Source organism: Cyphellophora europaea (genome assembly GCF_000365145.1).
Source record: "Cyphellophora europaea CBS 101466 unplaced genomic scaffold supercont1.1, whole genome shotgun sequence".
NCBI lineage: Eukaryota > Fungi > Ascomycota > Eurotiomycetes > Chaetothyriales > Cyphellophoraceae > Cyphellophora > Cyphellophora europaea.
The window spans coordinates 3,347,575-3,375,485 of NW_008481797.1; the positions used below are offsets into that span (position 1 = coordinate 3,347,575).

General features: G+C 53.9%; 11 protein-coding genes across 11 annotated transcripts; 7 read left to right on the forward strand and 4 right to left on the reverse strand.

Annotated features, from left to right (window-relative positions):
- Positions 1-338: 338 nt before the first annotated feature.
- On the reverse strand, positions 339-1,378 carry HMPREF1541_01284 (uncharacterized protein; the record flags this gene model as incomplete). Its single annotated transcript, XM_008713584.1, has 2 exons — positions 339-571; positions 622-1,378. The coding sequence occupies 2 exons, from the start codon at positions 1,376-1,378 to the stop codon at positions 339-341; spliced, it is 990 nt and encodes a 329-aa protein (XP_008711806.1).
- A 361-nt stretch (positions 1,379-1,739) lies between these two features.
- HMPREF1541_01285 (uncharacterized protein) lies at positions 1,740-3,314 on the reverse strand (the record flags this gene model as incomplete). Its single annotated transcript, XM_008713585.1, has 1 exon — positions 1,740-3,314. One exon carries the CDS (start codon positions 3,312-3,314, stop codon positions 1,740-1,742), a length of 1,575 nt encoding a protein of 524 aa, XP_008711807.1.
- A 762-nt stretch (positions 3,315-4,076) lies between these two features.
- HMPREF1541_01286 (uncharacterized protein) lies at positions 4,077-6,146 on the forward strand (the record flags this gene model as incomplete). Its single annotated transcript, XM_008713586.1, has 4 exons — positions 4,077-4,098; positions 4,156-4,314; positions 4,366-5,906; positions 5,955-6,146. The coding sequence occupies 4 exons, from the start codon at positions 4,077-4,079 to the stop codon at positions 6,144-6,146; spliced, it is 1,914 nt and encodes a 637-aa protein (XP_008711808.1).
- A 564-nt stretch (positions 6,147-6,710) lies between these two features.
- Positions 6,711-7,265, forward strand: HMPREF1541_01287 (uncharacterized protein; the record flags this gene model as incomplete). The annotated part of the gene is made up of 1 exon (XM_008713587.1): positions 6,711-7,265. The coding sequence occupies one exon, from the start codon at positions 6,711-6,713 to the stop codon at positions 7,263-7,265; it is 555 nt and encodes a 184-aa protein (XP_008711809.1).
- Positions 7,266-8,467: 1,202 nt separating this feature from the next.
- HMPREF1541_01288 (uncharacterized protein) lies at positions 8,468-8,917 on the forward strand (the record flags this gene model as incomplete). Its single annotated transcript, XM_008713588.1, has 1 exon — positions 8,468-8,917. The coding sequence occupies one exon, from the start codon at positions 8,468-8,470 to the stop codon at positions 8,915-8,917; it is 450 nt and encodes a 149-aa protein (XP_008711810.1).
- Positions 8,918-9,395: 478 nt separating this feature from the next.
- On the reverse strand, positions 9,396-10,097 carry HMPREF1541_01289 (uncharacterized protein; the record flags this gene model as incomplete). The annotated part of the gene is made up of 1 exon (XM_008713589.1): positions 9,396-10,097. One exon carries the CDS (start codon positions 10,095-10,097, stop codon positions 9,396-9,398), a length of 702 nt encoding a protein of 233 aa, XP_008711811.1.
- Positions 10,098-11,206: 1,109 nt separating this feature from the next.
- On the reverse strand, positions 11,207-12,781 carry HMPREF1541_01290 (uncharacterized protein; the record flags this gene model as incomplete). Its single annotated transcript, XM_008713590.1, has 2 exons — positions 11,207-11,516; positions 11,574-12,781. 2 exons carry the CDS (start codon positions 12,779-12,781, stop codon positions 11,207-11,209), a joined length of 1,518 nt encoding a protein of 505 aa, XP_008711812.1.
- A 1,011-nt stretch (positions 12,782-13,792) lies between these two features.
- HMPREF1541_01291 (uncharacterized protein) lies at positions 13,793-15,223 on the forward strand (the record flags this gene model as incomplete). The annotated part of the gene is made up of 1 exon (XM_008713591.1): positions 13,793-15,223. The coding sequence occupies one exon, from the start codon at positions 13,793-13,795 to the stop codon at positions 15,221-15,223; it is 1,431 nt and encodes a 476-aa protein (XP_008711813.1).
- A 2,344-nt stretch (positions 15,224-17,567) lies between these two features.
- Positions 17,568-17,945, forward strand: HMPREF1541_01292 (uncharacterized protein; the record flags this gene model as incomplete). The annotated part of the gene is made up of 1 exon (XM_008713592.1): positions 17,568-17,945. One exon carries the CDS (start codon positions 17,568-17,570, stop codon positions 17,943-17,945), a length of 378 nt encoding a protein of 125 aa, XP_008711814.1.
- A 426-nt stretch (positions 17,946-18,371) lies between these two features.
- Positions 18,372-19,329, forward strand: HMPREF1541_01293 (eukaryotic translation initiation factor 3 subunit G; the record flags this gene model as incomplete). Its single annotated transcript, XM_008713593.1, has 2 exons — positions 18,372-19,031; positions 19,105-19,329. 2 exons carry the CDS (start codon positions 18,372-18,374, stop codon positions 19,327-19,329), a joined length of 885 nt encoding a protein of 294 aa, XP_008711815.1.
- A 6,029-nt stretch (positions 19,330-25,358) lies between these two features.
- On the forward strand, positions 25,359-26,639 carry HMPREF1541_01294 (uncharacterized protein; the record flags this gene model as incomplete). Its single annotated transcript, XM_008713594.1, has 1 exon — positions 25,359-26,639. One exon carries the CDS (start codon positions 25,359-25,361, stop codon positions 26,637-26,639), a length of 1,281 nt encoding a protein of 426 aa, XP_008711816.1.
- Positions 26,640-27,911: the final 1,272 nt, after the last annotated feature.

Consider the following 27,911-nt stretch of genomic DNA (forward strand, 5'->3'; position numbering starts at 1 on the left):
CCCGCTACGCCGGTGCGCCACTCCAGGTGTTCGAGCGCCTAGTTGATTCACCTATCCACTCTCCTCCCGGGAATGCAGTGTCACAGTCTGTCTACCTATGGCCGGGTGGCAACTGCCGTAGCGCGGGCGCGATGTGTCGACACTGTGTACACGAATATGGTGATGAACTCCTGTGACTTGGAAAAATTTCGTGGTGAAAGGGTATTTATTGCTTTTCTTGGACTATTGAAACACCGATAGGGCACCCTCGCCCTCTAACCTTCAATCGTACCGCGGAGGCGGGCATTGCATGCATAATGAAAACTGAATGAAACGAGAAGGGGTTCGTTTGATGAGACTCAAACGCTGCCAGAAGGCAACTGCTGTCCCGACGCCTGTGCGGCTTCCTTGACCTCGCTGGTGGCAGCAGTCGAAGACTTGGAGCAGTTCGCGCACGCACAGTTTCCCGGTGGGCATGGGCACTTGGAGTCGGATCCACCACACTTGCAGACAGTCTTGTCGGTGTTCTGAACTGGCGTGGGTTGGTTGTCGCCGGCGGAACTCTTCGCGCAATTGGCACATGAGCATTTGCCTGGGTAGTCGTTAGCCATGGGTTGAATCTTCCAATTGAGGACTACTTACCAGGAGCACATCCGCACACACCTTCAGATCCTCCACAGTTGCAAACGGTGTTCTCTGTACCGGGAACCTGCTCCGGCTCGTGAGACTTGCCAGCCTTGAGATCTGCGAGTCTTCGAGCCTCATTGTGAACATCGCGGACCTGCTTGTCACCTTCAACGTAGAAGGCACGGACCTTCTGGCCAGTGGGAGTGTTGAGGGCCTTCTCGAAGTATGTGTTCAGACCAGCCCAGGCACCCATGGTTCGCTCAGTCACTCCGTATTTCTGGTCGACGCCCTTCGCCTTGTCACTGGCCTTGTAACGGGAGTCGAAGTCGGTCAGGGCTTTGGTGAAGCGATTGCTGAGGCCATTCTTCTGGTCGAACGCAATGGCGGATTGGATAACATTGTCGGACAAGGTGTAACCATGAGCCAGATACTCGGCAACGATGCGTGATCTAGGCTTGTCTTCTTGAGAAATATGGTCGTCGGGAAGGGAGGAAGACACTGCAGCACCGGCCTTCTGAGCGACATCCTCGATGGTCCCTGCGGTTGTCACATGAACCTGAGACTTGCCCAGCTGAGTGTTGTCGAGGAGGAGAGCGGTCTTCGCAGCGGTGTCCTTCTCAAAGGTCACGGTCGCGGACTTGTGGGAATCGGTAGCATCTGACTCGGGCTTGATTGACAAGGTAGTGATCTTGCCGCAGAAGCTGAAGAAGTCCTTGACCTCTTTCTCGCTGGTCTCGTGGGCAATGCCGGAAACATGCACGGTGGTAGACATCTTGAGTTGATTAGAAAATGTGATTCTTATTGATCTTTGAATTGTTTAAGAGATTGTTTAGTAGAGGAAGAAAAGGTGGCCGTAGCTTTTTATCATGCAGCAGGGGCGCAGCGATGGCTAACTACGTCGTCGCGGGGCAGATCTTGACGCGAATGTTCTATACGTCATATCATGCGCCACAACGCCACTCAAAATTAGGCGCCACAGATCGAGAACTTCTTGAACTTGAAACGAACACGTATATCGTATCTGCTGCAGTTGAGGCGTCGTTCACCCCGGACTCCGGTCCCTCGCGCTAAGTGATATACTCATGAAGCTGCTGCCTGCACATGCGAGCCTCGAGGCTAAGCATTTGTCCATCCTATGCTTTCGCAATCCAGCCCGAATGTATCATGAAGTCGTAAATCTTGCTTGCTTTGTTCCCCTCGATCTTGCATACCCCTTTGGCTTCTTTCCTCTTCATATGCCCACCTTGCTTCATTGCCTCCCGCAGCAGACCCTCCTTTAGTGCAAGATACGGCTTCGGTCGAATATGCACAGCATTGCATAGTTGAATTTCTTCCTCGCTGAGCAACTGCAGGTCGGGTGCGACAGACTTATCATCTTCGAGCCTCCACGGCGTAGTTCCACTAAGAGGCTGTATCACGTGGCGCACCTTGGGTTTTTGCGATGGCGTATCTGCACCAGTCGATTCCGCGAACATCTTATCGAAGTCATTCTCCACCGCTGGCTTCGAATCAGCGAACACCGGTACCGTCTTGGGCTTCTTCTGGAACCGAAGGGGGAGTTCGGGGGTAATTAATTTCGACGCCTCCGTGGGTATGTCTCCCTGCTGTTGCTGCTGACCCTTCTTCGGAATTTGTGGCATGCGATCGAATTGGCCTTGTGGTTGATTGCGGGCAGCCCGCGCTTGCTTGTCGCTTTCAAACTTTTCGCCATGTTTGAGATCTGTGATTCCCATCTGCTTCCACTCTTGCAGTGTTGAAATAGCGATCCTTAGGTTGTGCTCGGTGAGCAAATCCTTGTTGAATGCCTCAAAATCTTCATGGTTCATCATCCTCGCGAATGGTTTAGCTTTGTGCATCAAGTCTTTCTCTTCTTTCGTTCGCTTCTTATCGAGGAGTTGGTTCTTTTTGTAGTCAAGCAGGTTGTGCTCGAAGATGATCTTTTTCCTGTCTGTGCGTGACATGAGCCGCGAGTTGTAAATGTCGAAGACAGTCATCTTGAGGGTGGTCTCCTCATCCATTTCCCCCGTGATCGGATCGATGCCATCGCCCGGTTCAAAAGACATATGCTGAACGGCCTCTTCCGCATCATTGGCAAACTCGGTCTCGAACTCGAGTCGACCGGGCATGAAACCCTGCACCTCATGACATGCCGGTACCGATGCGGTCGGCTTCTGCTTGGGTGTAGCTGGAGGGGCGTTCTTGGCGACCTCCTGCCGCTCCTCTATTCTTCGCTTCTTCCGTGCCTGGAAATCCTCCTTCGGAACCTTTTCGAAAAGCTGCGTGTCCTTCGGGTCTGCCAGCGCAGGTAGTGGGAATAGGGGTGAATCAATATACGTGTTGATGTAGTGATCGCGGACTTCATCCTTCTCTCTGTAGCCGCCAATGTGCTCCGAGACGTCGGCCCAGGATCCTAGACCATACCTTTCAGAGCCCTCCAGAAGCAACAGCTCTTCGTCAGCGCCCCAATCATCGGTATAGATGGGTATCGAGTTCTGCTCCACAACGTGGTATTCATGCGTCTGGGGATCATGGCCCTTGCTCTTTTCGCCCTGGCCGAAACACGGGACGCATAGATCGTACTCACGACAGGCCGGGTTGGCACATGAGATGCGCACAGTCGAGGTTATATCGATCGAGCAGACGTCACAGTGGTACTTTGTTCCGCCATCAGAGCCACGGGAGGCTGCGTTCTTTCTTATAACGCCCATGCTGCGTTCGATTCTTGCATCCTCCTCCGCGAGGGAGTCTGTCTCTAGGATGCGCGCGTATTCATGCAGAGTATCCGGCCTGGTGAATGTGAACCTGTATCGCCGCGGTGGGGCAGGGGTTGGAGAACGCGATCTCTCAGAGTGCTCGAGTGCAGGATCATCAAAGGTATAGTGAACGACGCGTGTAGCCCGAGCAGGATTTTGTCGCGTGGGCGTTGGAGGAGGGGTAAGTTCGTCGAATGAGCGCTTCTTCGACTTTGGAGTCGATGGCGAGGGAGAGTTGACGTTGATCAGCTCTCGGCTTTCGGCGCCACCGCTAGGCCGCTGCTTATTGGGTGTGAGGGGAGCCATCGCATTTCAGCCGAGCCTCCGGAATGCTTGCCACGTGATTTTGGTCTAGGGCGGGGCGGGAAGACCTGGTGGGAACCCTGTGCCGGCGACCACACCTCGCTGCGCCGCCTTTCAACGGCCGGAACTGAGGGACCACGCTGTGTAACGACGGGGCAGCTCACTCTGTCCTTCTCTCTCTCTCTTGCTTGATACTTGTCGCCTTCTTCTGTGATCGCCACGACGGTCACCTCGCCACCGAAATTTGTTCCTTTTCTGAAACGGCCGCAGTCGCACTTCCGCCCCTCTCAGTGGTCCCTGATTACCGTTGCACCTAAAGTCAGGTACTTTTTGGTGGATAGCCGCGTGGCTGTTCGGTTTCGCACCTGGCTTTAAGAACCCCGTCTCGTGACCCTAGACCTTGAAGCTCTCAAGATGTCGTGGAAGTTGACCAAGAGTAAGCAATGATTGTTGTGTTCGTTGGCAAGTGATTGGTAATTGACGGATTTCCTAGAGTTGAAGGAGACGCACCTGGCACCTCTGACTAGCGGTTTTGGTCGTTCGACTTCTACGTCGACAGTGAAGGCAGAAGACGAGACTACCCCGCAACAAGAGTCCCCCAGCCTCTCGACCATGCAGAGCAATACCAGTGTAACATCTGCGAATGGCATCGGTAAGTGAATGTTTGCCCCTCTTTCTGCCCATTCACGCTGATATGGTCCAGCCGCCTCCGAAGCCATGAGCAACCCCCCAGTTCAAACCACAAAGCCCGGTATCCTGATCGTGACCCTCCACGAAGGCAAAGGCTTCTCGTTACCACAGCAATATCAGCAGGCGTTCAACAACTACTACGGCGGAGGACACGCAGGCTCGGTCCGTCCTAACTCCTCGTACTCTGCAAACTCCGTAGCGGGCTCTTTCTCACAGAGCAACCGACCTGTCTCGACCCATGCCGGCATCAACGCTGCTCCTACCATTCACGGCCGCTACAACAGCAAGCATCTCCCCTATGCTCTCCTTGACTTCGATAAACTACAGGTTTTTGTCGACGCCGTCTCAGGCAGTCCCGAGAACCCATTGTGGGCGGGTGACAACACATCGTTCAAGTTTGATGTGTCAAGAGTGTGTGAATTGAGTGTTCAACTATACCTTCGCAACCCCGCAGCGAGACCTGGAGTCGGCAGAAGCGAGGATATCTTCCTTGGAGGTGCTCGTATCCAACCACGTTTCGAGGAGGCCAAACCGTTTGTACCCGACCCAAAGAAGAGCAAGAAGGACAACGACAAGGCCGAGGCACAGCATCAACAGCAGGAAAAGCAAGCTGGTCAACTTGGCGCCGAATGGGTTGATGTGCAGTTTGGCACTGGCTCTATCAAAATCGGTGTCAACTACGTTGAGAATCGTCAAGGCAGTCTCAAGATCGACGACTTTGAGCTACTCAAGGTTGTTGGGAGAGGAAGCTTCGGAAAAGTCATGCAAGTCTTGAAGAAGGACACCGGCCGGATTTACGCCCTCAAGACAATTCGAAAAGCCCATATCATCTCGCGATCCGAAGTTGCACACACCCTCGCCGAACGCTCGGTGCTGGCACAAATCAACAACCCCTTCATCACGCCCCTCAAATTCTCCTTCCAGTCGCCCGACAAGCTATATTTCGTTCTCGCCTTTGTCAATGGTGGCGAGCTGTTCCACCACCTGCAGAAGGAACAGAGATTCGACATCAACCGTGCCAGATTCTACACCGCTGAGCTTCTATGCGCTCTCGAGTGCTTACACGGCTTCAAGGTCATCTACCGCGATCTCAAGCCTGAGAATATCCTGCTCGACTACTCGGGACACATTGCACTCTGTGACTTTGGTCTCTGCAAGCTAGACATGAAGGACGAGGACCGCACGAACACTTTCTGTGGCACGCCCGAGTATCTCGCTCCCGAGCTCCTTCTCGGCCATGGATACACCAAGACTGTCGATTGGTGGACTCTGGGTGTTCTTCTCTACGAAATGCTTACTGGGTTGCCGCCATTCTACGACGAGAATACCAACGAGATGTATCGCAAGATTCTACAAGAACCACTCCACTTCCCTGGCCCGGAGATTGTCCCCGCGGCTGCCAAGGATCTTCTAACTAAGCTTCTGGACCGTGATCCGCAGCGGCGTCTAGGTGCTAGCGGCGCCTCAGAGATCAAAGCACACCACTTCTTCGCCAATATTGATTGGAGGAAGCTGCTCCAGCGGAAGTACGAGCCCAGCTTCAAACCTAGTGTTGTATGTTTCTCCCAACCCCTGTGAAGATTGGAATACTGACCTGTATAGGCCGACGCTCGCGATACTGCCAACTTCGACAAGGAGTTCACATCCGAAGTACCTAAAGATTCGTATGTCGAAGGTCCTGTTCTGTCGCAGACCATGCAACAACAATTTGCCGGATGGTCGTATAACCGTCCTGTCGCTGGGTTGGGTGATGCTGGTGGCAGTGTCAAGGACCCCTCTTTCGATAACATCTGAGTTCCCGCTGCTCATTTGCAGAGATGCAGGCGTTCGTTGCACGGCACCGGAGTTCATAGTGGTGGAGCTTAGCTCAGGTAACGAAGCGAACAGACAAACACACGATTGTGTAGACGACAAAATGGCAAGCGATGCATACACTCGACCTTCTTGTTTCACAAGCAAGGTGCTTTGTGAAAAGGCATGCAGTGCAAACAATGTGAGACGGCAGCCCCAGGGGCCTAAATGTGCTAAGGCATTCTCATCTTGCCTTGCCTTTTTGCTCACCAAGATTGGCTTTGTCAATATGGCCTGCAGTGCCTGCATATGAATTTCCAGCCTGCAATGCCTGAAGGTGAGTAGGCGGACTATCTACTGTTGACTCTCACCCTCACTCTCACTTTACTCACTCCTGGCCGTTGGTCAGACCTGCCGTGTCGTGAGATGCTTTGACTCTCTAAAGCAGTCCATTCACTTGAATCCATTCTGACCTACTATATATTCACTCTCATCTGATGGCTTACTCTGTCTCACCAGACCCTAGAGTTCTTCGCCGTGTTCGAGGAGTGGAACGAAGCCGTCAGGATGGCTCCAGGACTCTGTGCTGATCGTTTCACTCCAGAGGTACATGTGGCTTGCGACTCTTTCCACGATGCCGTCGATAACGACACTGCCAGCGACAGCGACACCTGCAGTATTGCCGAGCCTCATCAAGCGGCTGAGGACGCCATGTACTCACGCTGCCTGAGCGGGTCAAATCTGCTGGCAATACTCACGCTCTGTGACGCTTTGAACCCAGACGACCCCAAGCTCAACCGTTCTGACATCGTTCGCAGAGCCTCGATCACGCTAGGTATCAAGAAGGCGAAATCCTTCGAACCCCAGAGCGCCAACAGTAGCGCAACTCTCCCAACAAAGGGATTTTACCAAGGCATCGAAGATCTGATCAACCAGGAGGTGGCGGCCCGCCTGGAGCAGCAGCCGCTTCAATTTCACCGCGTAGATCTCGAGTCCGACAACAAGACCTGCCAGCTGACGATGACCTCGGATCGGATCAATGAAGTCCTGATGCAAGAAGTTGTCTGGCTGATGGACGCGAAGGCCAAGATTGTGCGCCTGAAGGAGCTGGCGGTTGAGTAGTGGACTTGATTCGGAATGGGTACGGAGACGCGGCCGAAGCCGGAAGAACACAACACTCGAGCTGGAATATGAAAAGAAAGTACTGCCCTCTGTCCGAGGACAGAACAAAGCCAACTCCCCTGAAGATTAGAGCTCGGAAAGCATGAACCAAGAGAACGCAAAGAGCGGCAAGAGAGTGGTCCTCAACAATGGATGACAGAAAATCAGACAATGCTGAGACCTGGAGAGGCAAGATCAAGACAGAAGGGAGGCATGTAGTGTCGGCTCTTCACAATCGAACGGTCTCGATCAATGAACACAATTCTGGCTTTTATTCCTCTCTCTCCGTACTCGGGGCCCTTGCCCGCTCCGCCCTCATGCCTTCGCGCTTCGCCTTTGTGTCAAGATAAGTACTTCGTCGGTGGCAGAGTGGCTGCAATTGCTCCCTCGAGTGAAAGCAAGAGATCTCTACACGGACTAGTGTAGCTTGGTGTTTGTTTGCCGATACGCAATCGTGTTGGCAATCTCCTATACCAATCTGTGACCATGCCGATGATTGTCCAGATAAGCAACCATAAGTGCTTACTCTTTCTGCCTCGCTGATGTAGATTCTGCGCAATCTACATGCCTAAGCCAATCTGCTTATGGTCGAAGCGAACCTTTTGAGAAGTGCAAGACTCCTCGACACACGGTACTACCTTGTCTACCACGAAGATTGATACAGCAGTACAGAATTGAGGTCATTCACTGCCTGATGCCAAGATTTCGCAGCCTTCTGATAGCGTAGTGAGTACCTCAGCTACGTTTCCGGTGGAGATATTCAAGGTTCTTTGACTGTCGAGAACTTCTCTCCGGCCGCACAGTGTGGTACCCTCCCCGTGGCCTACTCTTACAGGGCCGACCAATCGTAGAGATATATTCACTATCCTTAACCAGAAGAAGCCTCCGCATTCAGTGACTGCCTACCCAACCATTCAATGTTTCAATGCCTATTAACTCAGCTTGAATAGTCCCCGGCCACTGACAAGGCTTCTGTTGAGGGGGTACTCATTCAATGAACTACAAGTACAAATCCAAGGCCGTCTCTTCATCCTTCTGTTCTCGACAACTTCTACCTACGCACGCAAGCCCACAAAGCACTACGTCAACTCCTTCGATACTACCCCTCACACTTCTTCTTACTCAGCGCCGAGCACGTATCTTCCCTTGCATCCACAACAACAATGGCTCCCACCATGAACTCCACCCACTGCATCGTCCCCGTCTCTCTGCTCGTCGACTTCTGCGAGCTCCAGAAGATGCTGGCTCGCACTCCCAACCCGATCGACTCCCACCTCTACAGCAGCATCACGGCCGAAATCAACCATAAGGTCGATGAGACCATTGTCGCCTTCCCTAATACCTGTGCAGATGTTGATCGCCTGGCCGAGCAAGCCTACCAAACTCGCAAGAGCAACCTCGAGCGGTTGCAACGCAAACAACAGAAGAGAGAGGAGAAGAAGAAGAACAAGCAGCGCCTCGCCAAGGCCGATTTAATGACGCCCAACGACCAGGTCAGAGCCTGGCTAGCCAAAAGGGAGAGCGAGACTCAGGGCAGGCGACCTCGCGAAGAGGTAGAGGTTGAGGTGAACCGCAAGCGAGTGAAGGTGGAGGTGAAAGAGGAGTCGTCCTGAGTTAGCGAGCAGGCAAAGCTTAGTTTCTTGAGTTGTGGACCGGGTTTCAGGATACTGTGATCAGTTAACGAGTGCGTGACGGGCTGCTGGTCGGACTATGGTAACTTTCTGCAGAGTCTAGTGGCGAGGTAAATTGAGTCGTACGGGTTGGTACATACTGGTAGCTGCAAACGACTAGTTGCATAGAATCAGCATCCTATTACGCCGTAACCTTGTCCATTGCAGCGATTTATACAAGTTGAGACTTATCACAGTCCTCGTAACCCCTTCTTCGCCAAGTGTCGGTGCTGCATCCGTTGTCGTCAGTGTCCAGCTTGAGAGTCCTTGAGTCCTGGGATCTTATGCTGCCGAGGCCCCAACGGATCGTACATCGTTGCCATGTCCCTCAAGAATGCCAGAATGCCGTATTATACCTGGCTGAAGGATCTTAATTGGTATCAGCCTAGTTGGCACAGACCCAATCCGTGCCTAAATCCGTTCAACTCTCAGCTTCCTGCCGTCCGGCAGCCCACAGTATACCTCTCTTGATCTGATGCATGAACCAGTAATTCCGGTAAGCCTCGTCAAAATGTCCAAGCGCTGTATAGTAGACTCGACCACCCTCGAACTCCTGACACCACGACAATGGGTGGTCCTCACCCATCTTTCCCCCTTGAAACGAAGCGGTGTCGCCCTTTAGCAAGATCTGTAGCCTTTCATTATCGCGAGGGTGGCTCGTAAAGTTATACCATTCATCGTTCCAGGAATGACACCCGCCACATCCCTTGAGTATCTCATGGTTCGCATTGGCCTCTTCCACAACCACACTGCCCTCTTCGGGGTCGGGATGCATGTCGAAGTGAGCACCAATCAGATCACCGTACCAGCTGTCGCTCAACATGCCGGCGGCCGCACCATGGGTGGCCACAACGCCATTGCCGCGGCGCAGAAACTCTCTCAGTGCTTGAGTCTGGGCGAAAGACAGGAAATCTCCTGTGCAATGCAGGAGTACCACGACGCGACACTTCTCCAGGGCTGAGGCGGTCATCACGGCCTCGGCATCTTCGCTCGCAAATGTCGTGAACAGGCCCGTCTGCTGGCCGCACCCTTGTATGGCGTCTATAGCGACTGGAATGCAGTCGTGGCGATATGAGGAGGTCTTGCTGAAGATGAGGACGTTGAAACGTTCTTGGTCGGCCATCTTGGGTCGTTGTTCACGTACCTTAAGCTGTTAAGTACCAGCTACGCGCTCCGGTGGGGTCTGTCCATCGTCGCTCAGAGATATCAGAGTGGACAAGGAATGGACACTATAGTGTAGTCGTAGGGATCTGCGTCTCTCGTACGGCTAAATTACATCATGACCGGATAATTGCTGCATGGCGCTCTTGCAATGTACGACCTTGGTAAGCTTCACGGTACGGACAATCGGCGACTGGACGTCTTGGAGAATGATCATGTTCAACAGCTGCTGGCAGCAACAGATCAGACCGCACTTAGGTCCCAGGCACCGATGCCCCCCAGATAGCCCCCAGACCACAGAATATCCAGCACACAGTAGCACAGTACAAAGCCAGACTCAAAGCCTCAACAAGTTTCCTCCCACTCCCATCCCCCGCTTCCACCAGGGACTCCGCCTCCGCCTCCGCCCAGCGCCCCGTCTCTCGCAGACTTCAGTGCCACATTACATCGTTGTGCTACTCCGTGCCAAGCCCAGCCTTGTCGTTCACCCCTTTTCCCTTTCTTTCCCCCTTAAGCTGTCCGCTTCCCGCTTTTCACTCTTCATTTTCCACTTTCTTCCGACAATCCATGCCCCCCTCGCCCCGACAGAAGCACCACACCAGCTCCGCCTACCCGCTCACATCCAAGAACCCGGCGCAACACGCCGTAGTACAGCACAGAGCACACAGCACAGTATATCACTTTACCAGATAGAGGAAGGGAGACAACACCAATGGGCAGAAAATAAGAAGGCTCAAGAGGGGGTATCAATCAATTAGGACTAAAAAAACCAATTCGCACGCTTCTTCTTCCATGCTATGCTATGCTAGCAGACAAAGGCAAGAAAGTTTCAAATGCGTCGGAATGAAAGCAATGGTGGGGGTATGTATGGGTTGAGTCGTGAAGATCGTTTCGGTGTTTCCGCAGTACTGTACACGCCCCCAGGCCCACTCCACCCTCCGCTCACTTCTGCCCCCAGACCCCCAGCTTCGATAGTTTTTTCATTCCATAGAGCTCTCGCTTGCTAAACTCGCTTTCACGGGGACTGCAACCATCAACCCCAACGAATTAGATAGAAGACGGAATCATTCATTAGTGCTTCTCGCTCAAGCTTCCCGCTCTCTGCACCTCGGGCACGGCCACAACTTCGGCCTTGGTTTCGTCGGTGAATTGAAGATCCTCCTCCAGCGTCACCGTGTCCTTGACCTTCAGCCAGACGACAGGCACGGCGAGGAGGATGGAGCCTGCGAGCAGACCCCAGGTGGAGGCGAACTCGGTCATGTAGGGCGTCAGACCGGAGTCGATGCCGGGAGTGATGGCGGCACCAGCGGACTGGATGCCCTTGTAGAAGCCAGCGAAGTTGGCAAGCTTGCGGCCGTTGTTGGTTAGGGAACCCATGAGCCTGTGACGCGGGTGTCAGTAAATTCGGGTAGGTAAATAATGGGCATGTGAAGCTTACCAGTAAGCGCATGTCTGGAAAGCGGCATCATAGAAACCATAGAACATGTAGAGGAACATGGGGCCAATGTAGCGACCGCCATCCGTCCAGTCAAGGGGAACAAAATCGTCCGCAGCCACGGAAGCGCGGGTGTAGCTCTTCTGGAACTCGTAACCGCCACCCCAGATGACCATGGTGATGACCAGTAGAGCAGCAAGGCAGAGCTTGGCGCGCAGGGGACGGGAGATCTTGTCGAAGTCAAGAGCGTACCCGAAGACGAGAGCGCCGACCATTTGCATGCTCCAGTACAAGACGTTGTTTAGGGAGCGAGTGCGCACATTGAACATGGGGAGGTTGACATCCTGGAAGTGGTAGGTGTAGAACCAGTTGGAGGCAAGGAAGAAGGGGAACATAAAGACAATGTACCAATCGGTCTTGAGGACTTCGAGAAGGCCAAGGAATTCGGACTTCCATGTTGGGTTCTTCATGAGAATGACGCGCGAGCCATCCTTGCGCTCGACGAAGTGCGGGTTGCAGCACAAGAAGGTGGTGAGCAGGCCGAGAACCATGAGAACGATGAAGGCGATATAGGTGCCATCGTTCACAGAGCCTGCTGTAGTCGTGTGGATGTTTTGGCCCAACGGCACAAGGGCGCCAATGACGGCACCGAGGTTGAAAATGACCCAGAAGACGGAGATGAAGCGGCCCTTTTGACGCTCGAGTGGGTAGGCCATCATGATAGCACCTTGGGCAGTCCACAACAGACCAGCGCAGACACCAAGCAAGACACCCGAGAAGATAAGGAAGCCGGCGTTCTGAGTGTGCTTGTAGACCAGGAGGGCGGTAACGTAGATGAAGTAGCCAATGCCACCGAACGCAAGAGTCGGACGAAGACCGATGGTATTGCAAATGCTGCCACCGAAGAAACCGACAATGGAGAAAGTCGCATAGACACCAATGTTGGCTCGGTTGATATCGTGGGGATCAACTACGCCGCCGGCGCCCAAGCCGTTGACGGCGTTGAACATACCGGGGCACAGGAAGCAGACGAAGGCCACAAAGACGATCTGGAATTCTGGGGAGGCGTATGGCGGCAGGACGCCGAAGAGTCTCTTGTACATCCATGGCTTGCCCATGCGGCGCTCGCCGCCTTGAACATCGTGAGATTCGAGCGAGGGAGGCGTATCAGTGCCGTTGGCAGTGGTAGTTGCCATTTTCTCGTCCGCCATAGGGATCAGTAAAGGTCAGGGACAGGCGCAGTCGCAGACGCAGGGAAGGTATTAAAGGAGGTAGAGGGCAGTCAAGTGACAAGTGACTAGCTTCGGACCCGGAGGTGACACTGGACGTGCGGGCGGGAAAGGAAGATCTGCGCCGCGTGGTGTTAGCTTTTGTCGCGTGCCTCGAGAGAACAGGAACCGAGCAGAAGCGCGTGGTGCAACCGAGTTATAGATGTAGATAGGTAGCAGAGGAGGGGGCGGGTGGTGAGGTTGCTATCAAGAGGAGTAGCATCGCTGCTTACCTTCCAGACGCCTTCAGAGCACTCCAATGCTGGAACGCCAGATAGCGACGGGCTACCAATAATGCGAGGGTAGCGTGTGTTCGTAAAGTAGACCTGCAGAGAGCGAAAGAGGTCTTTCGTATCAGGGACCCTGCACTTCTCCAGCTTGGGGTGGAGTGAGCGCCCGGGCTTAGGCCCCGCTATTGGCGGATCTCCAGGTAGCCGAGAATCAAGTGCAGGGCAGTGGTGAGGGGGCGCCCCCAGCACGTGAGGCCTCTGATTAAAGAGTTGCAACCGTTTGGCGCCAACGTTGCACCCAGTCGATTACCACCGTAGCATCCAGGGGCCAGCAACTTCTAGGCCTCCTATCGTCTTCAGCCTTTCCCCAGAGTCCTCAGCCTTGCCTCTGCTGTCCTGATACCACCACTCATCGCCGCCACGCCCGAAACGTGGCCCCTCTATTGCAACCTTCTGGTCCAACTGGCCGTCTCCTCCGCCCTGTAACCTTTTGGCCTTCCATCCGGTTACTAACAAGGCGTTACTCCGTACTGTCCTGCACCGGCTTTCTCGGTGAGTGTGACCTCATTTTTTCCATGCCAGTGGTTCGCGTCCCACCGTGGGCATCAGATCCTGCGGTTCGTACTTATCTCATCAGTAAGTTGTGCACATCTCTGCTTCCTGTTATTCCTGTCCTCAGGACAGAATCAGCCCTTCCTTTGTTACAACGTTCCTTACAACCTAAATGCCCACGATGCTTGACTCCACGCCTCCCGTAATCACCAAATTCGTGAACGGATATCTCCTCCGCAACGGCCAACTTGTCGAAGGCGACCTCTGGATCTCTTCTGCCACGGGCCGCATCCTCGATAGCCAGTCTACCTTCTACGCCTCTCATATCAAGCCCGATCAGACCATTGATCTAGAAGGCAAGATTCTTTCCCCCGGCTTCATCGACACTCAACTGAACGGCGGTCATGGCTTCGACTTCTCCATCCCGGAGCCCGACTTCGCCACCAAGTTGGCTGACACCAACCGTCGCTTCGCTGCTGCTGGTGTCACCTCTTACCTCCCAACAGTAATCAGCCAGAAGGCCTCGGTTTATCAGTCTGTTCTCCCATATCTCGGTCCTTCCCGCTCGGATCGCGATCCATCCAACGGCGCCGAATCACTCGGCGCTCATGTAGAAGGTCCATTCCTTGCACCTTGCCGCAATGGTATTCACAACAAGTCCATACTTGTGCGCGCCAAGTCGTGGTCCGATGTGGAAGAAGTGTATGGTTCCGACAATCTCAATTCCGGCACCATCCGCAAGGTCACCGCCGCTCCAGAACTTGGCAACATGACGGCGCTGATTCCCGAGTTCACCTCTCGCGGCATCGTCTTCAGCATGGGCCATAGTGACGCCGACCTAGCCCAAGCCTCCGACGCCATTGCCGCTGGTGCCACCATGGTCACGCACATGTTCAACGCCATGCGGCCCTTCGGTCACCGGGACCCCGGCATCTTCGGTCTGCTTGGCTTTCCACCATCCCGGCCCGGCACTCCCACCGCCTCCCGTCCCCAAAGTCGGCACAACAGCCACCCACCCTCACCTGCATTGTCCAGCAAACGCGACACCCCCCGTAGCTCCCTCTCCATCTCCAGCACCCCGGACGACGACGACTTCTGCGCCAGCCCCACCCAGCAGAAGAAGCGGCCCACACTCCCCTTACCCACCTCCCCCCAACCCTGGTTCGGCCTCATCTCCGACGGCGTCCACCTCTCACCCGCTTCACTCAAGATCGCCTACTCGGCCTTCCCCGCCGGCGCCATCCTCGTCACCGACGCCCTCTCCTTCGCCGGCCTGCCCGACGGCGTCTACAAATGGACTAACGGCGACGAGGTCGTCAAGAAGGGTCCTGAGATCCGCGGCAAAGCCAGCGGCCGCCTCGCCGGCGTCGCCGTCAGCCTCATCGACTGCGTCAACAACTTCCGCGACTTCACCGGCTGCGGCACCGCGGCCGCCCTCGAGGCTGTCACGAGCCACCCGGCGCGCATGCTGGGCGAGGATGTCGCGAGCAGGAAGGGCGCCTTGGATGTCGGTATGGATGCTGACCTAGTCATGCTGAGCGGTGGTGAGGGTGAGGCGTTGAAAGTCGAGGGCGTCTGGAAGTTTGGCGTTAGGGTCGCCTGAGCTTTTCGTCTGGCTCAGAAGGACGAGGACGAGGACGAGGATAGGCTTGTATACCACCGCATCTTGATTATTGATGTTGCAGAGTGAGCAAAAGAGCATGATTGATGGGCGCATTGCGAACGGAGTTGTGGGGCTGTTGAATTTGATCCTGGGTTGGTCAGATGGCATTTTTTGGATAGAGCAAGGGAACTTCAGAGGCAAAGCGACACAGGAAAAGAGAGAGACAAAAAGCCAGCTCTTGCGCAAATCTTGCATCGAACCTTAGAATGTAGTATTAGGCTTGTTTACGATGTTATGAGTCCATGGCTTGACATTAGAATGTGTATGATTATGTCCCTTGTGGGAGTCTTACGATTGATCGATTCATCTATTCGTTTCGTTTTGCTCGTGTGGTGTCTGCTTGTGCGCTGATGGAAAATGTTTGTGTGATGGCGGAGTGTCTCCTACGAAGATGGATGGGTTGTGGGCCGCTCAGCAGGCGCGAGGCGGGGATTCAGGGGGTGCGGTGGAGGTCTGGTCTGTCAGTGGTGGGGATGTGAGGCTGGGCTTCGACGGTGGGTATAGAATGACGCTCTGGAGGCGGCGGAGATGGAGGTTCAGGATTGGAGCATGTCCGTTGATCTCGAAGCTCATCTTGTAGTATCTGTTGCCGTCGGCGCCGGTCTCGATGGGAAGGGCGGTGATGGAAATGGCAGATAGCTGGGCATAGATGTCGGCAAGCTGCTGTACTTCTGAACAATGTTAGCTTCTATGACATACATTTGGCTCGGGTTGCAGACCACTACCAGAGTAGCGAGGAGCTGGCTTGTCGCGCTTGGATTCGTAGACGTAGATTCGCGAGACATCCGGATCGAAAGGACGGTTGTCCATCAACTTGACCCGGTAACGATGGGTGCTCACAGCGTGGTCTTCATCGATGGTGTCGCCCTGTAAGACATTAACATCCACTCTCGATGAGGAAGCAAACAGGCCCGCCTCCTTGACAGTCCAGATGCCTTGGGAGGCATCCAAGACTCTGATGCAGTCTTTAGTTCTCCATCTCAAAGAAAAAAAACAAATGTTGACTTACTTCGCCTGACCAACATGGATCAGGGAGTTGGGATTTCATCAGCGACAAGCATCAGCTGACTTCTCCGCCATGGGGGTAGTAGGTACCTTCATCAGCTTCTTCACGGACCTTCACAACGAATCCAATACAAGCAAGATGACTGAGACTTGACAGCGGTCTAACCGCCCTCGACCACGAGCCGACGCGAACGGTGTCGAAATGAATATGTCCCATCCTCGACAACACCAGAAGTCCAGCAACAACAACCTTAACATGAGTCCCCGACCGGCTCCAGTCATCAATGATCAGGTCGACATAGTTCCCAAGCAGAATTCCAAGCAGCGCGCCACTATTCAGCAGCCGGGCATCAAAGTTCAAGAGCCCGAGACAGCATGCTAACTCCCGTCTGCGGGCAAGCAGAGAATTGAGAAGCCTGAGAACCAACTCCAAAGTAGCGAAGAGTTTGCGTACGCTCTTCAGGCCAGGATCAGCCGGAGAGATGCGACAATCAGTTACATGGAGGACCACATTGAATTCCTTAATCAGGAGCTCGACCAGCAGAAACACAACCTCAAGGTCGCCCAGCAAGATCAAGAAGCAAAGTCTGCTAGAGATTCGAAGAAATTTGGCGGGTAGCGAGACGAGCTGAAGACCATTGAGGAGAACCGCTTCCTAGAACCCAGTCTTGAGCAATGCAAAGAGCGCATCTTCAAGCTACAGCCATTCGAGGGCAAGCCTGACACGGCAATTGCTTCCTTGTACGAAAATCTCTGCGAGTCCGTCACTACCTGGGTCGCTGATCTCTTCGACGAGCTGAATGATGCAGGTGTGGCAACAAGCGCTACGCCAGCTCTGGCTACTCATTTTGCGCTGTTCAAGCTCTCTGGAGGCGCTGCAATATTTTGTGAGCGTGAGATTAGCTTGATGGGAGAATTTGCAGTAGTAGGTGATGCGACGCTTTCTTCGTTCATCATGCGATACCTGTTGCACAATATTCTACACAACGATGGAATATGCTTTGCTGCACCAAAAGCCATGGACGACTTCTTGAAGGGCATCATGGGAAACCTAGGGACACTGGAGCCGGCGAAAGGTCAGTAAATAGACCATCAGAAGAGACTTTCCTGACCCAGAACAGACCCCGAGTCCATCGCGACATGGCGCGTCGATACTTATCGAGCGCTAAGAAATACCAGATAAATCCAGAAGAGTCAATGCGATTTGACCCAGGAGCTTGTCTGGGTGGTGACGAGATGCATTCAAGCCAGCTGCGGAGGCTATACCGTACCCGAGATGATGCAGAATTGCACCAAGTTGGTCAACGATGCGATCCGTCTTGCTCACGAGATGCGACTCACCACCACCACGTATAGTTGGGGGACCTTCAATGCAGGTGCAACAGAGTCACAGCTCTTCTACAGTGGCGAGCTTGGAAAGTACAAATTGGTAGACGCCAAGACGGGTCAGAAGCTGAAGCGCTCGTCTGTCAAGGACCTTGCTTCAGATACAGTCATCGGCGACAAGGTTTGCACCATATTTCCAGCTCTGGAGCGGAAAGGAAGCAATCGGGGAAAATTGGCCCTGGTCGAGGAAACCATGCTTGTCAGCATCAGGGAGAGATACCGTCAGAAGCCGAAGCGTAAGGCGGTGGTGGACACCATTGCGAAGGGATGAGACCGTCGACTCGGCTTCCAGAAGATGTCCTCGGATGCAGTGGGCGATACACCACCATCGAACTCAGGTGGACGTCCAGAACGAAGGTGTGAGAAGGCAAAAAGGACATGGCAGTACGGCAACAGACGTCGTGGAAACGAGCTGTGTGACACTTTTGGGCTGACCGGGCCAACGTATTGGCACTGGTCGCCCCACAATAGATTTTCGCCGCAGCGGCCTTCGTAGTGGCGGCATCAGACAAATGAATCAAACTGCCATCACTGTATCCGCGCTCTTTACTACTCACCACACGCTGGAAATTTCTAACATCTTGCGTACTCGAATTGACCGCTTTCGTTGACTCAACTGGACTCCCATTACAAACTAAGAGAACAATTCAAAATGTCGAAGCCAACGTGCGTATCTTGACCCTCACAACCACATCAGATGCTAACCAGCGAAAACAGGTGGGCTGACGAATACCTCGACGATGCCGACACCGACACACTCCCCGCTCCCTCCGTGACAACCGGCCCCGACGGCACCAAGACGACCGTCAGCTACAAATGGAATGACGACGGCAAGAAAGTAAAAGTCACCACCAAGACCAAGACAGTCGTGCACCGCGAGCGCGTGAACCCCGCGATCGCAGAGCGGCGCGCGTGGGCCAAGTTCGGCCTCGAGAAGGGCAAAGGCAAAGGCCCGCAGCCCGACACCACTTCGGTGGGCGAGAACATCGTCTTCCGCCCCTCGCGCGACTGGAAGGCCGTGCAGGCGGCCGAGGCCAAGGAAGGCGGCGGCAAGGCCGAGGAGAAGAGCCTGAAGGAGCAGCTAAGAGACAAGAAGGTCAAGTGCCGTATCTGTCAGGGCGAGCATTTCACCGCGAGATGTCCTTTCAAGGACACCATGGCTCCGGCTGATGATGGCACTACTCCTGCGGCGGACCCCATGGCGGACGAGGGCGAGGGCGAGCCGGCCAAGGGTGGTTTGGGCGTCGGTGGCAGCTCATACGTGCCGCCGCATATGCGCAAGGGCGCGGCCGGGGCCGGCGAGCGGATGGGTGGCAAGTTCGAGAGAGATGATCTCGCGACGCTGAGAGTTACGAATGTGGGTTTGCCTGGATTTTCTTCCTACTAAACCACATGGGCGTGCGTGCTAATGACTTTTTTTTCCACTACAGGTATCCGAGTTGGCCGAGGAGCAGGAGATGCGCGACATATTCGAGCGCTTCGGCAGAGTGACCCGAGTGTTTTTGGCAAAGGACAGAGAGACTGGCAGAGCCAAGGGCTTTGCTTTCATCTCTTTTGTCGACCGGGCGGACGCGGCGAATGCGTGCGACCGGCTGGATGGCTTTGGCTACAAGCATCTCATTCTCAAGGTCGAGTTCGCGAAGAAGCAGGCTTGAAAGACGGCGGTCAGCGGTTAGAGGGAGAATACTCCAGGAATTGATTTACAGATAGCTACGGTGATCGGTTTGGAGACGGGTTGGTGTGCGCTTGAGAGCTCTTCAGCAGCCAGAGATTGCATCTGCGCTTTTCCACGAGCCTCGATGCACTCCGACGAGGGAGAACTCAGCTTCGACGACGACGGGATCACGAGCATGCATACGAACTGAGTTTTCAGACGGTGATCCTAGCGGCCCGCAGGCAGGTGAAGGCGCGCCGCTATGAGATAGAATGCAACGAAGCTATGATGCTCACGCACCCTAATCCTTCAATTCACGATTTTTCCGGTCTTCTTGATCTCTCCGTAGCCACCGTCTCATCTCGAGGTGGACTGGTTTTATTTAGCCTTTGCCACAGCAGCGATCCTTGACCAGCTGAGCATACGGCCGCGACCGTCTTCGAGGATGAGACTTTGGATAGGGTAGAAAAGGTATACGCCCGTGGTGGTTAGTGCAAAGTGTCAGGCCTCGTACTCGCCAAGCGAGTAGCGGTTGTGTGTCTCGATTGGTATACCGCACCGAGGCCACGCCCAACGGAGTCGGATGTATTCCGGACGAGCGTAAGTAATGAAGGTGCGTTCGGCCAAGTCGGCTGTCATCCCAAAGGGAAGGGTTTGAAAGAGGAGCATGCAGAATGTAGGCACATACTTTCTGCTTTGGACACGAGCCTGGCCCTGTTCGAGGCGTCGGGGAAGAAGGTCAGGCTCAAGTATGGTTTTTGGGGCGATTCGGGAACATTCCTTCAGGCATTGAGTACTGAAGGTGTCGTTCACGAACCAGAGCACACGCCTCGACAATGCCGGAAAATTGGTGGCTTAGGATCGTGACGTAGGCCAATGGCAGTGGTCGCGTCAAGGCAACTGATTCGCAATGCAAGAGGTTGAGACCGTTTCTGTCCGCCGGCTGCGGCAATGGGCAATGCTTCCGGTGTCAGCATCCAAGACACAGACGGGGAAAGAACTTCGACTTCGGAACAGCGAGGAATTCCGCCGACACCTGCTAGATGGAGGCACCTGTCACCTGTCGAATATCGGAGCAGGAGCGGAGAAGGGTATAGCTGAAGCAGGGCGCTGGATGCCTGCTGCCTTGGAAAGTGAGAAATGCCTTGGGGTTGCCTTGGATCCAAATGCGAGGCCCACTCACGTGGGCATAGGCTTGCAGTGGGAACTCAAATATCACAACACACCAATCTGCGCGCGGGCATGTCTGAGTATGTCCTGAGGACATGGCATAGAGCCACTAGAATCCGGGCGACTGATGCCGGGAAAGTCGCTGCACCCGATTGCGAGCTCGTGATTGATCGTCGCCGGGCAGGCTGCAGCTTTTAGGCTGCTGCTGAGGTGGCCAAAGCATTTCGATTCGTCTAGGATGGCGTCAATTGTCGAGAAACGGTATGGGCGCCTGTCAGCTGCTCGATGAGCTGCAGGCATTAGTTCAAGGCGATGCTAAACAAGCTGAACATCGTTCAGATCATGACTCTCGGGGGTCCAGGAGGAGACTCGTTCCGAGAGGCTGACGAGAAGTGTTGGCGACTAATGAAATGCACTTGATTGGGCAATGCAATTCCTTTCTGCATCAGCCCGGTAAGGCAGGAAGAACGAAAGTGGACGATGAAGGGAGCCAAACAATTGTTTGGAAGCAAGTCAGTGTTCTGGACCTGCATCGGGGAAGCACAAGCCGCCGGAAAGCCGTTGTGCGAGGCAGGGATGGCGGTGCTTTCGGGGCAAGTGTCTTGCACGACACTGCTACAACCGCCGCCGGTCAGCATGGAACGTTCCGCGGTTCTTCAGTGGCTTTTGGCGCAACGACAGGAAGTGCAAAGCATCGAGAATGATTCCAAATAGTTCTTCAGTGCTACTCTGCGCCACATGCTGGGGTCAGAGGTCGTACGGGCAGTTTCGCTTCGGAGATGGGCTGCTGTGCATTGTTTTTCAAGATCGTAGATGCCACATCGTACTCCAGACTGGGGACCAGACTGGGGACGAACCGTTGGCCTTAGCTGAAGTCTTGATAGCGGTTGCTGTTTGGCGGCCCTTGCAGGGTTGTGGCATTTGTCACAGCAGCACCAGTGTCAGCGTTGATTGCGGAGATTGTAGGCTGGTCAGAGGGGCGGTTGACGCCGCACGTTCACGAGTCAACGTCAGAATGATGCGCGTCTCGATTGTCACGGACATGGTTGATCCCCCGGCAAATCCAGCGTGGCTGTTGGAGCCGGAGAGGTGGAAGTAGCATCGACATCGTGGCCATAATTCCGCCCTTAAAGGTGAACATCATGGCCCTTGGAACCCACTCACCATATCGCCCACTAGGATGCAGAGACACCCTCCCCGGTCTCAATGGAACTCGGAGTTCCGGATACATGAGCTGTGGTGCGTTAGATGGCCAAAGCGAAGATAAAACATGCCGAAATTGGTTGCGAGGTCGATGAAGAGAAAAGAAGGAGGAAACACAGGTCGCGTCTCTCTCGGGCTGGCCAGCAAACCTGGGCCAATCAGATAAGAGGATTTTACGACCCACCTCAAGCACGCATTGCCTCCCTTGCACTGCTTTGCTTGATGCTCGTCAGCTTCCTTGCCTCATCTGTCCCGCCTTTCCATCTCAGCTGCCCTTCAATTCATGCGCGGAGCCATCGTCTTCTTCCTGGTATCTACCATCGCCAATGCCGTCCGGCTTTGGCGGGTCCATAATCCTGGTTCAGCGCAAGGATCATGTAGCCCTTCGACTGCAAGCCTACGCACGACATACCTGCAGTCGTTACTTCCATTGAGACCTGCTTCTCGGCCCATGCCGCTATCCTGTCGATTTCGTGCCTCTCTAAGCCACAATGTCGGTGCCTGCTGCCCTAGTCCGCTGTTCTAAACGAGGCAGCCCCGTCAACCTTGTAACAAAGAGCCAGCCGATTGCCGGGAACTCTGTTGCCAATAAGGTTCCTTTCTCTGGACTTTCGATCTGGCTGCGTCAAGCGTCGGCTGCGTGTCAATCGTACCAGTCGGAACATTTCGTTGTCTCTGGTTTGGTCCTTGACGTGGCTTCACTCTCTCCACCTAACCTGGACAGGCTCTGTCCCCGTCAAGCTTCATTGGACCGTTGCGAATTGGACTGGCCGATCAATCCTTCCCCTCACAACCGGATCCCTCTTCGACCGGGCATCGCCATTTTTTCGACCAGGCGCAAAGGGTTCTTCGAGCCGTCAGCTTCCCAAGAATGATGATTGATCCGCAGAAGAAGCGAATAGGTGATGCTTGACAGCACATCTCTCAGAGAGAAGCCACAATCTCTCACACCCTGTTCGATGCACGTGCTGCCAAACCCTTATTTGGTCTGCGATCGCCAGCATATGGTTCCGACCAGGAGTGGAGCCTCAGCTGAAACACTGCTCTATACGGTCTGTTGCTCGATGTCTTTGTTGCTGCATTCTCGTTAAGCACTGCTCTCTTTCCAAATCACCATGATTAGGCGGTGAAGAGCAATGATACGATGTCCAAGCCCCAAGACCCCATGTCGTGGCAAATTTAGGCCTAAACTCATGGATTCTGGGTATGGCTGCTTGCATGAAGGTCTCGGGGCCGCCTCGAGGCTCAGATGTGCCGGTCTGAGAATCCATTGGCTTCTTGTTATGCAGCTTCCCTTGAGCGTAGTCCTGGCCGGCTATGCGTTTGGCCATTTCCTGAATATGCCCCGAATTCTTGCATGACAGAATGCCAGATCTCCAGACAATGGACGTGGTCCTTTCTCCTTTCGCTCAAGCCGACTCCGATGCCTGGCTCTAACGTGCCGACTCCAGACTTCTGAAGCAGCGCCGATAAATATACGACCCCTCGCTCGTCACTTCATAAGTGGTTCTGTTTGACTCGACCTCGAAGCGCAATACCTCTTTGTTTGTTTTCTTCCACTAGGTCTTTCCAGTCTTCCGTTCGATGACATCTTGAGCGGCTGGCCTTCTTCTGGATCGGCAACACAGGTAGCACCACATCCAAGAATTACCTTCGGTCGTTCGAGCTCGGTCGCAATCATTCGATCAAAGCTGAGAAAATCGGAGCTCGTCATCGAGACGGCTACCCGAGGGCTGCGAGCATTTGGAAACTGGCGATAATTAGCCAGTCATCCGCACGTCGGGGTAAGCACGAACACAGCAGCTTTCTTGGAGTCAAGAGAAACTGACCGGTGTTGAATGCTCCAGGTCCTGTTCATGAAGAAAGGAGTCTTTCAACCGTTCTCGTACGTCACTCAATCGTTCTCGCACGTCAAGTCGGTGTCTTCTCGCAGCCTGAAGCTCGCGTTTCTGTCTATGTGCAGAGTACTGCGCAGTAAAGAGGTCACTGCATGAACAATTCTCTTGATATGAGCTGTGCTGACAATGACGTGGAAGGCTTTAGCAGACCTATAGCCATTCCTAAGGCGCAACTGGAACCGCGTCAGTTATTGGTAGCCATTCAAAGTGACCTGCATTGGACTAGGTTACAGATCAGCGCTCCGGGCCTTAAGCGACACGAATACTAGCCAACGTCTGATACGTCGAACATCAGACGAAGGTCCCTCCGACAACCAGGATTGGAAGTAGCTTGACGCAACAGACCAATCCGTGTCGTTGTCTCATCCTTACGCAGTGGAGTTGGAGCATCATTTACACGAGCCGTGATGAACCCTAGTACGTATATGCTATTTCCACACTCTTTCACGGCTTTTCCGCAGAGCAAAATGGCCCAATCTTGCAGGAGGTCGGTAATCTTTGGCTCTGGCGATATGCAGATTAAAGCCAGCGCACACTTCTACCATGACCGTGGAGTGATGGCCACATATGCTGGCTCGACCGGGGCCACCGCCCCCGCCCGGTCCTACTGCCTTAACCGAATTCAATTGGCAACTGTGCCCCGACCAACCAGGCGACTCTCTGCAGAATCAAGCTGGTCATCTCGCATTTTCGTCTTTATCAAATTGACGCCGTAATTTTCCTCGTCTTGGTCTTGTTGTCTGACCGTTGCTCCAGCACTCCTACATCATCCCTCCTCATTTGAGTTGTCCCTTGGGTCGGACCTCAAATACTCAACTCAAGACCGGTCATATTCAAATTTGAACACTCTGCCGACCAATGACTACCTCTTTTCCCAGACGAAACGCGGGCATAGCCTAACAAACCAGGCGACTGGGTCGACTTTCAGCCTTGAGCACAACTCGCAGCCGCTGTTGTCAGATCAATCGTAAGTTCTCGAAACTTCCACATCCTTGTCAGTGAGCAAAGTTCCCTAGCCAAATCAGCGGTTCGGATCCCAGTCGCCATTTGCAACCAACAACAATTCACTATGAACAACGAAAACCTGGTCGCACACCCTCAGCCTGACCTGAGAATCGGGGCTTCCGATTCTTGTACAAATTGTGCGATGTTTTCCCCATCCTTTATGGCTCTTGGTTGCACCTTCTATGTTGCACACAATCCTCAAATGTGTACTCCTTGGCCCATCCGGTGATACTGACCAACACACCTTCTATAGATTTCAAGCAAGCTCACAGCTACTATTGAGTCCTCCTGACTCAATCAACGGATCAGGGACTACGAGTGGCTACTCAACGTTGTCGACATTTGCTCATACAACTCTACCTAAGCCACATGTGAGCAATGTATCATCGTCTGACAACTTCAACGGTGTATCTGGTGGCCTCCTGTCTTCAAGCTGGGGAGATGCGTCGATGACGGGATACGAGCGACACAAAGCGTATGCTGTTCACTATGCTATCCCCGTTCTTTGCGCAACGCTGACCGGTGAAACCTTCTGTGCAGTGCAGCCACACTTCCGTCTTCCGCATATCTAGCGAATGGCATCTCGAGCCCATTTCTAACCAGATCGATGGATCCTCGTCAATATCAGCCCCCGGGACACCCCCTTGGCTCATCCTATGCCAACTCTAATCCCATGTCGAGACCCCACCAACCACCTTATTCACGCGGTGGCCACTTCCTTACCCAAGATCACCCCTACGCAGATGTCGGAGCCATGTCACAGAACGAATCGCCTGAATCCAAAGGCCCGGACTTTGCTAAGACGATTAATCACCAGAAGATTCTCAACAGACAAGGACATCAAGTCAAAGCAGAGATCGGGGCCAATATTCAAAAAGGATTCTTCCAGGTGGACAATAAGTGGACGTGCTATCGAAGGAACTATTTTGCCGTCAGCTGCTCTTTTCAGCTCAATCCGTTCCAAGACGAGACATTCTACATCCTCCAAGACAATCAACACAAGCAGGTGTACAGTTGGGCTCTATCCATCTCTGCAAAGACAGGCCCGGCCAACAATCAAGACAGTGAGCCAAGGGGCTTGGTACAGCATACACCAAAGCGAGACAAGCATGGCGAAAGTGTTCCTGGAAAGCACATTGTGGCACCACAGAACCCACATCATCTTTATCCTCATCATCACCTCCACCACAACCACCATCATCCTCATCCTCAATCCCACCATCATAGTGGCTTAGCCATGCATAACCCATTCTATGCATCCGCCGGATCTGGCTTACCCGCACTCGCACGCGGACACAACTGGGATTCCACTGTCAACGGCGAGCAAGCACCTCCGAATTCTTACACGTTCGAACGGATTCAGTTCCAGAAGGCGACCGCCAACAACGGTAAACGGCGGGCACAGCAGCAGTTTTTCCACGTGGTAGTTGAGCTTTCGGTCAATATCAGCCCTTCAAGGAGTCACCCAGAGTGGGTACTGGTAGCAGACAAGGTATCCGATGCGATGGTAGTACGCGGCAGATCGCCGGGTCACTACAAAGACAATCATCAGCGCCGCGACAGTCATGGACATATGGATGATAGTCGCAATGGAGGTAGTGGGTCTGATGGTGGACACATGTCTTACACTCCATACGATCCAAGTAGCTGGGGTGTGAGTGACAACGCACACAGGGGCCATCAGGCTCATTTTAGTGGAGGCACGCATCGAACATGCTTGTCTTCGAATGGTTCGCCACCAAGTGCCAGCTCATCTGCGACGCTAAATGGCTCGCCGACAGACGAAGACTTCAGCTTGTCCGATTCTGAGACGCTCAAGTCAACCAACATCTGCGGCCTCTCGCGACTGACACCGCCGTCTGAGACCGGCGTGGACTCAATCTTTCCAATCAGTCACAAACAAGCACTCGACGACGATAGCGTTGATGATGAGTCACCGTACCACTTCAATCCAACTCTTTGCGACAGTGTGAGCAGCCACGCCATGGAATACCCAGCATTTTCGCAGTCCAAGGCTCTTTGCGCTTCTTCATGAGAACGGCGGCGCTTCGACGCGTGCCGCACAAGGGAGGTTCGGCAGGGGCGCGAAAACATGGTCAGTCAACGAGACCCATGAATGACGAATGAGGAACGACATTTTCTTGGATAGGACGACGGCGTTTGGCGGTCTAGGGCGGGGACAATCGGAAGACCCAAGGAATGGCAGCTCCAGATTCAATGATCAAGATACCCCCAGTACATGGCATCGGAGCATGGCGCATTCAGGCAGCAGAGAAGGGATTGGTAGGTAAATGGGGCTCGAGCAGGCATTATGAGGTGCAGATTCGGGCAGCACAGGATGTAAGAGCGACTGTAGGTCGCGTGAACGGGTCGCTGTACGGAACCTCCTGGTGGTTCATGAACCTGCCGCTACAAATAATGTCAGGCTGTGGGTAAAGGGTTACGGAGGCCGAGTGTATGATAGCTCCAATATTTATTCGATGCCACATCACTTTCTAGGGGTCTAGGGTCTGTGATTGCCCTGAAACCCCCTGTTGAATCCGTCGGTAGGTGCCGGGCAGTCATTCAGGGCGGGTTGTTGCAGCCGCCGAATTCGTGCCTAGCCTATTTCCTCCACCGTCGACTCCTCTTACTCCCAGTTCTTGTGGCAAAAAGTACTGTCAGCAAGCACACTCATCCTAGTGTTTCGCCGACTTGAGCACAGGAGCTGAGTGTGACAACGTATGGGCGAGAATTGGTCGCAGGAACCGGCGTTCCGTTGTCCAATGCACTGGAGACACCTACTCGATTACTCTCACGAAGTACCAGCAGATGCATATCAGCTGAGAGCACTACCCCTGTACCCGATGCTCGAAGTACGCAGCAAGATGCGCCAAACGCTCCTAGGGGCTCGTCCAGACTCCAGCCTAGGCGTCTGGTCCCCGCATCTATGCCACTGACTGGCTCCGTCCGCCCAGATTTTAGCTAAAAGCATGCAAAAGGTCAATGGAGATTTAAGGCACAACCAACAGCCAGAAGCACTGTTCTGCTGGCAACCTAACGGACAATGTGACCGAGATCCAGCAGAACTCTAAGCATACAAGGTGTCACTCGCCACACATTGCCCTTTGAGAGCAAGGCACATTCCCAGGGCCCGCTCGATGCCGTCTGCTCAAGAAACGGTGAACGAGCTCAGATCGTCGATCTTCGTGCCCACCGATCTCCCTAGCTAAACTTCCGTATCCTAACCCCCCGCAACAGTCTTGGTGAAAGGCCTTCGATCTTCAACACCACGGAATGAAGAGCTAGTAAGGATCATTACAAATCT